The 11,897-nt window shown below is 34.5% G+C and overlaps 2 protein-coding genes across 2 annotated transcripts in view; one reads left to right on the top strand and one right to left on the bottom strand.

Moving 5' to 3' along the window:
* LOC110454166 (phospholipase D1-like) overlaps window positions 1–9,634 on the bottom strand; it is a 90,815-nt gene extending 81,181 nt beyond the window's left edge. Inside the window, exon 1 of the mRNA XM_021503541.1 lies at window positions 9,286–9,634. Coding sequence (XP_021359216.1) covers window positions 9,286–9,356 — 71 coding nt within the window. The 5' untranslated portion in view covers window positions 9,357–9,634. The remainder of the gene's footprint in view (window positions 1–9,285) is intronic.
* The window catches only part of LOC110454163, a 223,410-nt gene that overhangs the window by 105,133 nt on the left and 106,380 nt on the right, over window positions 1–11,897 (top strand). The gene's annotated exons all lie outside the window — the stretch shown is intronic.

Raw genomic sequence — 11,897 nt, 5'->3', positions numbered from 1 at the left:
ATTGTAGTACAGTGTTGTATGTGGTCATTATATCATACATTGTTGTACAGTGTATATGGTCCTTATATCATACATGGTAGTACAGTGTATGTGGTCATTATATTATACATGGTAGTACAGTGTTGTATGTGGTCATTATATTATACATTGTAGTACAGTGTTGTATGTGGTCATTATATCATACATTGTAGTACAGTGTATATGGTCCTTATATCATACATGGTAGTACAGTGTATGTGGTCATTGTATCATACATTGTAGTACAGTGTATGTGGTCATTATATCATTCATTGTAGTACAGTGTTTGTGGTCATTATATCATACATTGTAGTACAGTGTATATGGTCATTATATCATACATGGTAGTTATATAACACATTCGTCATAAAGGGACAGTTTTTTGTGAAATAATGATGTATTTCATACCATGTTGCCGATCCCAGTAATTTTTGTTCATTTTTCCTAAATAGATATCATGATCTTTTCATTATGATAACAAGTAGATATTTCCGGCGCGTGGTTCTATAAATAGAACCGGAAATATATTCAAGATTACGTAATCGCGAAACAGGTGTAGCTGTACCCAAATCGGGACACTCCTTATATTTGGAGATGAAAAAAAGTATTGAGTAGAACATGGCATATCTTTTGGAACATTTAAAGAGTCAATGGTTGTTCTGAATGCATTTCTTTTCCAAACTACCAAGTCACATACAAAAATTGAAAATCATTAACGTCGCATGGCGCTTCATTTTAGTTACATTTTTGTCATTATTTATAAATAAAGTTCATATAATTTTTTATCGGTATATTAGCATCTTGAAATCAATATTTTCAATTTAAAAATACTTCTTTGCACAGCATGCAAATTTCATGTGACTTTTTCCTTCAAGTGTTCTGATTTTGAGTACTGTAAGGTTCTAACGTAATATTGTAACAAAATGTTCCAAATGCTTGATAGATAAAATGACGTGTTTATATCTAGCCTATTTAATACATAAAACTAATTTTACAAAAATCATGAAACAGGTTTAATTTATTTATTTATTCCAGTTGATATTAATCTCTCTTGTGCTTTGTTGCAACTATATATACGTCTCTGGTTTTGATAACCTTTTGTCATTCGAGTTATCTCCCATTATTCAAACCAAACTAACCGACATACAATGTGAATTCTAACTAAGTCCGTGATATAATATAATATATGATTGAATGTATTGTTTGTAATATGTTATATTCATACTATATAGCACATGCATGAATGTTATATTTGTAATACTGTTCGTATAAATTGATACTAATATAATGTCCGTGTTTATAAAATTGCCGACGCAAGACGTAACGTAACGTCTTGATATATGAGTTACAGCTCCGCGCGGGATATATTCGGGCGGGTGCGGCGCTTTATTTGTACGTATATGTATTGTGGCGTTTGGTATGCGAGTTGTGGTCAGTGACAGGCAAGACACGTACGTGACGGACTTTGACGAAGTTATTTAGTTGGTCGAAAGTTTGTGTCGTTAGTATCCGTGTAGGTTTGTTTTAGCTTCCGGTCACTTTTTGAAATTGATTTGAAAAGGGATCAGGTCGGAAGATTCAGTTTGATATTATTAACAGGTCTATTTTCGGTAAGTTGAAACAGAGACGTATAAAGTGTTATATACGTCTCTGTTATGTACGTCTCTGGTTGAAATGTCTATTTCAATTAGTTTGATTTTAAATTAACTCTATTCCCCAGTATGTATCTTCCCGCGTATATGATAAGTGTGAATGGTTAAATGATATGTTTAACAATTAAAAGGAAAAGGATAAGGAAATGAGCTTGTAATTGTAAATAGCTAGCAACCGGAAGTCAAATTAGCGCGCGTGTGTACAGCATACATTTGAAGAAAAGAATACAATACATCTCCACAAGCTACTAGTTAGCTTACAACGATGTCATCTAAGCAAAACAGTTTTAATGAATCGTTGATTTGATGACCGATTTGATACTAAATATGTTATTCTGAAATGAAGGTTCGGGTATTTGTGATTCCGTTATAAGTTATATATTTATTGTAAGAGTTGAGCGTCTATTACTCTATTGTATTTATTGTAGTTCGTACAGATTCACAATGTGAGACGATGACGGTTTAGTCATTAGGACATGCATGCGTTTTCTGCCTTGTGACGTTAATGCACGATACGTGTTGTAAGTGTATTTATACTGTATTTACGTATTGATAGTGTATAAATGTGATATCATAATCATGTAATTGGAGTTTCAAGATTCGAAGTATTGTAAACGTTTATGATAATGTATAAAGTAATATCATTGAATAATTACTTATTGGAAAATATCAGAAATAAGTACCAGAAAGTGTTGTAATTTTATTATCCTAGTACTGGTCATTGAATTGTTGAGATTTGTAGATTGTATTTTACCCGAATATGACATATATGCAATGTAGAGCTTGTGCGTATTTTTATTGTGTATTTCAGAATGTATCTATTTATGGGCATTAAAATGCAATAGAACCGAACCCAGCGGCTTTGTCTTATTTCGACAACTGTCCCACCCGCTACACGAGTGCACTATTTTCACAACAGTGACAATTATCATTAGTATGGTCTGTCGTCTGCTCTGTCATCAACTGACACAGGGAACGAGTCTGGCCTCATATATGGGCCTTCCTAAACGATGGAAATTTCCAACATTGGAAAGTATAAACAGAGGTAAATTCACTTACACATTTAAAATAATTTCATGAATTTCCACGAAAATGCCGAACACTGCCTGTAAACAAAAACACTGCACATACCCAGTGGATTCTAGATCACAAGATATCTAAGCCCCGAGTGATGCAGGGTTTGAAATACGACACTTAATTACGTACCTGTTCCTTTCAGAACCATATAGCCTAGAACTTAATTAAATACATGCAACATAAATAGTACAACAGTTGATGACCCGTGCTACAAAAACGTGACGAGTCTTAGGCTAACACTTGCCGTCGTCTGCTAGGCCTAACACCGGTCGAATTCCGTGCTCCATTGGATCTCTCCGTTTTAACCCCAAGTTCACATCTTCACCGATTTACAATTGTGAAAACTCTCTATACACAGTTATATATGGCTCATTCGAAAATTAAACCACTGCTCCTTCATTTTTTCCTCAAAAAGGAAAGTCAGTCCAACTGAATAAATCAGCAGTGGTAAACAGCTCAAGTGAATTAGTTTCGAGATCCCCGAAATGACGTTGCAATGTTACGTCATCATACCACACACACAAAGTAAACGTCACAAATGTATTTTTCCTCTTTATTTATAAGCATTTCTACGTTTTTCAGTTACGTTACATTTAACTTCAAGCTATTCACTTAATATTTTTTTAGAAATGCATAGAATACAGGGAGGGGCATGGGGTACGGGTGTGATTTTTAATTTGGCACGAAAGTTACAAAAGTTAGTTTTAATTATGCTTTAGTTGCATTGATGATGCAGAATTACTCACAGCAAGTATCATTTTCTTTTCAGAAATGATTTATCAAAGCTGTAGTCATGCCGGAAATTTCCAAAAGGCCTACTTAGTTAAGTTTTTGGCAGAGATTCATTAAATCATTCACCCCTGAAGTTTCATAATGAACTATTCCAGCCTTTGAATTGGAAGAGTTCAAATGTGTCTTCAGGGGTGAATGAGTTCAGGTTTATCGTACAAACACAGATATACCTCAGGTTATCTTAATCATTTGAGATATTGCTATTCCATTTAAAGATAGCTTTAATTTAATTAGAGATATCTTAAACCCCATTTTAAAAAAAACTATTTCTTTAAGACATATATATCTCTGATTCTTTTAGAGATACCTTCAATAATTTTAAAGTTATTTCTATAACCTAAGGATACGATATATAAGTTTATATAGTCTAACTGGGTCAACATTGTTATAGGTTTGTTATATAACATTGTTATAAGTTTGTTAACTTAATTTAGTTTTAATTATGAAACAAGTCAGACTAAAAAACTCTCTCTCTCTCTCTCTCTCTCTCTCTCTCTCTCTCTCTCTCTCTCTCTCTCTCTCTCTCTCTCTCGTATGCGTTTGTTGTAAATTAGTTATGTTTTATTAGAAATTGCATTATATTTATATTTTGTTAAGCATTATGGAAAGGGCGGATATACATATTACACGTGTGTAGTTTAAGATATCTCAATTTGAGTTAAACATTTCCATGTTTCGTTTATTGATGTACATAACGCATACATTAATATATATCTCAAATTGAATTAAAGATATCTCTATTTCTTTTAGAGATATCGTCATTACATTTAAACATATTTCTAATATCTTTGGTATTAAATGTTAAGTCGTCTATCCATTACAAACACAAAGTCATCCAAGTTTCCATAGCACTATGAAAATGAAAGCAGGTTTTTCAATCAATAAAAGTGCAAGCTCAGTGTATTGGACTTTGGGCTACGTTTTCCCTCAAACTGGTTTATCAATATTTATTCAACATATTATTTGCGATTCATATCTATTTATCACATTATTTGCGATTCAAGCCTATTTGATTTGGTAGAATGTGTGTCAATTTTAGATGAAGATAACCTCGATACTCCAGGGGCTTCTGCGCAGTGAAGGTGATCGTAAACACAGGGACTTGAGAATTCGTTACAGCTATATTTTGACCCAAACGAAGGTGTTTTTACACGCTCTATGGGTTTAAAGTAATTTTCGGTAAAAAGGCCACTCCATTGATTATATATTTCCCGGGTTGCATTTTTACCGAAAGTTTATTTAAACCCCTAAATCGTGTAAAATTTCACTGAACACATCTGTTTAGGTCCAAATATAGGTCATCCTTGATGCTCCAGGAGTTGCGCTCACTTTCGCTCTCTGCACGAGCGTTAGTGAGTGTAACCCCTTGAGTATCAAGGATGAATAATTATAGCTGTAACAAATTCTCAGGTCCCTGTGATCGTAACCCTGAGAGTATCAAGGAAGAGACTCGAATGACACTGAGTTGACTTTATCAGAAAACCTGATCCATTAACCAGTTAAATATCTAATAAAGATATACCACACGTGCAGAAAGTATTCACGGGTTTCCCTGGCTTACTCTTAATATTTCACGCATTTCCATCTTTTGAATTTTCCTGCAGCAAATTATTGCGCATCCTCAAAATTTCCATCCTTGATACTCCACGAAACGAAAGTGAGCATAACCACTGGGGCATGTTCATTTATGTGGAATAAACGATTTGTCTGTTTTTTGCAGGCCTTGTAAGGCTTTGTCAAGGCTCGCCTGAAAGCAGCATCAGATTGCCGGGTCCGACGTTATATCTAAAACGTACAACTCTGGTTCAACCGTTTGGACCGCGATAGGTTTAATCGGTTCAACCGTTTGGTTGGACCGCGATCCAAGAAAACGGCCGAGGGGTAACATTTTCGTCGTTGTATAAAGTTTTAAAATGAAAAAAATCGATAGCTTTCTCGCACTTGTGAAAAATATCATGACCAAATAGTCTAAAATAATGAATGACATATATCCATAACCCTCATATTTATACAGCAAGCTACCGTCACTGTACAAATCGGGATAGTACCCAAAACGGGACATTTGTGGGAAAACGGCCCAGGAGTCTGTCATTCAATGCAAAGAAGTACTTTTTTGTATACAATTTTCATTTGATAACACTTTTCATGACAATTTAACTGTATTAAGCTTCATTGGTTGCTGATTATCGTTACATGAACAATTTAAAGGTAAGAATAATTACCAAAACAAGACTTTCCTGATTTACTTGCTGTGCGACGCTATTTATTTGGATATCCTTTTCAAAAGACTATTTTTATCAAAACTGATGCTAGTTTGGAGGGTACATTTAATCAGAACCCTTGTTGACTCTAAAATATTTCAACTATGCGTCTACCGATATTGATCGTTTATCCCCAAATCTTTCAGGGTACAGTAACGCCGGTTCAAGGGCCTACGTAACTCGGATGGTATTTCGCGTTCTTTTTATAGAACCACGCGCCCGAAATACCAACTTGTAATAGAAATGTAAAGTGGAGAGTATCTATCGGTGAGAAATGAACAATTTTTTTTGGAATTGATATTATGGTATAAAGAACATTGATATTTGTCTAAAAAGTGTCCCGATGTGGGTACAGTAACTATAAAGAACGCCTATAGAAAATCGCGTATATATCTGTAATGTCCCCAGATTTAAGAATGCTCATAAGATAGTTTTAAAAGAATATCAATTACCAAGTACATAATATATGTTTCAATGTTTTGTTATCACGTGATATACGTACTTGTTGTATGTTGTATTGTTGGGAGAGGGTCTAGTAAGTTGCGAGAACGTGTGCCCAATCCCTTTGACTGTTCAGTATCAATACAATATGTTTGAATGAAATAGTCTTCAAAGAATGGATTGATATTTTAATAAAGACGGAAAAAAAGTTTATCCCTGCGTAAACAGCATACCAATCCTTGATACTCCAGAGGTTACGTTCTATTTCGCTTTCTGGGATCGAGCGAAATTGAGCGTAACCCATATGGATCGAGTACCGAGGATGGCTCAATGGGGCTAGCCCCTGTGGATGGCTAGTACCATTTCTTAAAAATTGGTAAATCATAGATATGATAATGAAATCTCTGATATCTTTAAGACATTCCCTTAAAACAGAAATACATCGTAGATGTTGGATAATCTTTAGCGATATATCTGCTCAAACAGTTTTACAATGTACACATATATTATCTAAAATTAAAGAACAGTATTGTTGTCCATGTCTATTCATCAATATATAAGATTTTCGGTTTTGTGTATAATTACCCGTTTAAAAGGACGCGAAATTCGTTTCATACACTGTTGAAAAGTAACGGAAATAAACTAATTAAATGACAGGAAATAATGTATTAGTTGAGTGTATGGATCACAGCCAATAGAATTTCGCTCATGATCAATCAATTGTATATCAGAAATATTATACACCCAATACTAATTAAACAAGTGTACACATTATAATAAGCACTATAGTCATATTTTTTTCCGAATCATCCTTGTTTGAATTTCCCAGTCTTAAGCTGTGCATTATTTTTTCAATCTATATTGAAGAAATGGGGCTTATACAATGATTACCAACTGTCTCTTTTTGCTATGCATTACTTTAAACTCAATTGAAATTATATGAGAATTCGCATTTTAATTATCCTGTCTGTAAAAATATTCTATAAGGAAATAATAAAAGAAATTATGATAAATCTTGTTTAAACCTGAATAAAAGAGTGTTGGTTTAGATATACATATTTGGTAACAGGTATACGTATTACCAGTTAAGTTTTACCTATTTGGTCACAGGTAGGTATTGCCAGTTAAGATATACATATTTGGTCACAGGTATACGTATTACCGGTTAAGATATACATATTTGGTCACAGGTAGGTTTAACCGGTTAAGATATACATGTACATATTTGGTCACAGGTAGGTATTGCCAGTTAAGATATACATATTTGGTCACAGGTATACGTATTACCGGTTAAAATATACATATTTGGTAACAGGTATACTTATAAACAGTTAAGATATACAAATTTGGTTACAGGTATACGTATTACCGGTTAAGATATACATATTTGATTTCAGGTATACGTATTACCAGTTAAGATATACATATTTGGTCACAGGTATACGTATTACCAGTTAAGATATACATATTTGGTTACAGGTATACGTATTACCGGTTAAGATATACATATTTGGTCACAGGTATACGTATTACCGGTTAAGATATACATGTTTGGTCAAAGGTAGGTTTTACAGGTTAAGATATACATATTTGGTCACAGGTAGGTTTTACGGGTTAAGATATACATATTTGGTCACAAGTAAGCATTACCGGTTAAGATATACATATTTGGTCACAGGTATACGTATGACCGGTTAAGATATACATATTTGGTAACAGGTATACGTATAACCAGTTAAGATATACAAATTTGGTTACAGGTATACGTATTACCGGTTAAGATATACCTATTTGGTTTCAGGTATACGTATTACCAGTTAAGATATACATATTTGGTTACAGGTATACGTATTACCGGTTAAGATATACCTATTTGGTTGCAGGTATACGTATTACCAGTTAAGATATACATATTTGGTTATAGGTATACGTATTACCGGTTAAGATATACCTATTTGGTTTCAGGTATACGTCTTACCAGTTAAGATATACATATTTGGTTATAGGTATACGTATTACCGGTTAAGATATACATATTTGGTCACAGGTATACGTATTACCGGTTAAGATATATATGTTTGGTCAAAGGCAGGTATTACCGGTTAAGATATACATATTTGGTCACAGTTAGGTTTTACCGGTTAAGATATACATATTTGGTCACAGGTATACGTATTACCGGTTAAGATATATATGTTTGGTCAAAGTCAGGTATTACCGGTTAAGATATACATATTTGGTCACAGTTAGGTTTTACCTGTTAAGATATACATATTTGGTCACAGGTAGGTTTTACCGGTTAAGATATACATATTTGGTCACAGGTATACGTATTACCAGTTAAGATATACATATTTGGTCTCAGGTATACGTATTACCGGTTAAGATATACATATTTGGTCACAGGTAGGTATTACCAGTTAAGATATACATATTTGGTTACAGGTATACGTATTACCGGTTAAGATATACATGTTTGGTCAAAGGTAGGTATTACCGGTTAAGATATACATATTTGGTTACAGGTAGGTTTTACCTGTTAAGCATATTTAGTCACATATGCATGTAGGTATTGCTGGTTAAGCATATTTGGTCACAGGTAGGTATTACCGGTTAAGATATACATATTTGGTTACAGGTAGGTTTTACCTGTTAAGCATATTTAGTCACATATGCATGTAGGTATTGCTGGTTAAGCATATTTGGTCACAGGTAGGTATTCCCGGTTAAGATATACATATTTGGTCACAGGTATACGTATTACCGGTTAAGTTATACATACTTGGTAACAGGTATACGTATTACCAGTTAAGATATACATATTTGGTTACAGGTATACGTTTTACCAGTTAAGATATACATATTTGGTAACAGGTAGGTTTTACCGGTTAAGTATATTTAGTCACCTGTAGGTATTACTGGTTAAGCATATTTTGTCACAGGTAGGTATTACCGGTTAAGCATATTTGGTCACAGAGACTAAGATACAATTATTACGTCATGGGTAGATATAACCCCTGAAATTATTTTGCCTAGCTTCTTACCTTTCCGTTGTTGCCGAACTTTCACTCCTGTAGAACCGTTTGTAATCCCTGCCAAACCTAGTTAATATCATTGCACGTTAAAACTACCTGTACTCGAACACTCCCCTCATGCCGAGTTCACGTTTTGATCATTACTGGTAGGCTCCATGTAAATTCCTTACATATAAAGTAACGAACTCCTTCAGAATTTCTCAACGAAATACAAACAATATTGCTTTCGTAGACACACAAGGGTGGATAGACATATGTATTTGTATAACCTCCGTACGCACTTTGTAATCCTCGAATATGCCTTTTAAAGCTGGACATAGATTATATATATATATATACACACACATACCCAACGTAGTAGTCGGTCTCTTACTAACATGCAGGATAGTAATTAAGTAACTTCCCTTTAAAAAATAGTCCAATGAAATGCATTTACCTATACATGGCACAGGAGAAATCCTGTTCAAGTTAGTGTAATCTCGTTCCCCTAAACACGTTTACCTCTAGTCAACCGTAAAACGCTGAGACAAACAGGAAATTTGATATTAAGTTGGATCCCATCGAGGAATTTATAATACGAACGTACGAATCTCGCTTTGTTTGCAAAGTCATGTCAATTTCACCGGTGTATTTATTTTGGTTACGATATGTTCACAATAGTCTTGTCACTAGAGGTAATGTACATGCCATTAACACAGTTTCACTGACCCGACTCGCATTTCGTTAGCCAATCACTTGACCTTGTGTCAATTTCCTTCTGAATTTTTTTTCTTGAACCTGCATGTTAGGCCTACTGTGTATCGATTTTATTTTGGTGTAATAACCGTTAATAGTACGCATTCCAACACTTACGCCAGTATATATAAATAACAAACGTGTTTACTACCTATTTTTACCTTTCTAAAAGATATTTCGGGAGTTTCTACGCCATATCGCCAGGTACTGGCTGTAGGTCGGTGGTTTTTCTTCGGGAACTCCGGCTTTCCTCCACCACCAAAACTTTACACGTCCTTAAAAAACACAAACAAACTAAACCACATATTCGGTCGAATCGTCGTGTCACTTTTTCCAGCAACGTCCTTAAATGACCTTCGCTGTTAATAGGACGTTAAACAAAATTAAACCAAACCTTTTCCAGCTTCAGCATCTTTTAACCTCTTTGTCGTCAACGATGCTGTCCGTGTAAATACTGCCTTCGGCTTACGTTAGCCGGGGGGCTTAATGTTTTCAAAATATTTACTATATCCTATTATAGTTCTATGATTGTTTTTATGTAAAATAATTGTTTTGTGGGTTTTTTTTCTGTCTCGACAAAGGAGCGGATTGCTCGAAAAATTTGACAACATCATATTCCCTTGCTCCAATATATAATTCTAAGTAATTTGTACCCAACAAACATACATTTGCAAGGATCCAGTGTTATTCGGGCAACTACCGTAAATATAACTTCTTTGACTCATAAATACACAAGTATATATAATAATAATAATCATCTTTATCGTGTACAATTGTCAACAATAAACATAAGCTCTGAAGAGCTTTTATTGCGACGCCGCTTAGGGAACAAAATTTGTTTTTGTGCCGTCGGAGGTATAACAAATAAACCTATCAGACATCACTCTCTTTTTTTCCGCCACCGGGGGATCGAACCGAAATTCTTGGGAGATCGATGGTCTGAAGCTCACGCTTGATTGCACACAGTAGTAGAATGACCGTGCGCGTTAGCGATCACGGATTTAGATTTGTTTGTATTTTTTTTTATCACGACAACGCGGAAACTGTTCTTAATAATTATTTTGTTTGTTATCATGCAACAGATTGACGAGACATAGAAAACGTTTATTAAGTTTGGAATCCCGGAATGAGAAACACAGCCGATAGTTGACAGGATAAAAAGACATCTATACGTAGGCGCCCTTGAGAAAAGTCACGGGATCATACCATTGAAGCGAAATATTAGAGTTTAGCTATTTGTTATGAGGACTTTGTTAATTTGTCTGGTAGTCATTCTCGAACCTCCGAACGGAACGTGTAAACACTATCAGTATTCAAATAACAAAAAATAGCATNTTCTCGAACCTCCGAACGGAACGTGCAAACACTATCAGTATTCAAATAACAAAAAATAGCAGAAAAAAAAGAAAAAAAACTGTCGTATTTGTCAAACATTTTACATCAATTACCAAAATAAATATAAAATTGTCTGGGCGTTAATATATTTTGATTTCTTCTTTTTTTCATGTGTGTATTGGGTGGTCGGGCGGCGCAATTGATAAAGCACACCGTCACCAAGGCGGCTGGGGTTTGATTCCCCGATTGGACGTGAAAATGTACGGGATCACCTGCCTGAATACGCGGGTTTTTCTACGGGTACTCCGGTTTCCTCAAACATTACGACTCGCTGTGCGCTAACAACGGGGCCAACAGAAGTGATTGATATACATTGAAATAATTATTTTGAAATAAGTAAAATATATATTATTTAGTTGTTTCTGTTTCAAGTACGTCGTCAAATATACGTCATATATATCACGCGCAAGTATGATTATTAATAACTTCATTTTTCATTTCATCAAATTTTATTGACAAGATTGCATAGTCAATTGGATAGAATAACAGGC

The sequence above is a fragment of the Mizuhopecten yessoensis genome, unplaced genomic scaffold (genome assembly GCF_002113885.1).
Source record: "Mizuhopecten yessoensis strain PY_sf001 unplaced genomic scaffold, ASM211388v2 scaffold7713, whole genome shotgun sequence".
NCBI lineage: Eukaryota > Metazoa > Mollusca > Bivalvia > Pectinida > Pectinidae > Mizuhopecten > Mizuhopecten yessoensis.
The sequence above is the reverse complement of the archived record's forward strand: the minus strand, read 5'-3'. Positions and strand labels throughout refer to the sequence as shown.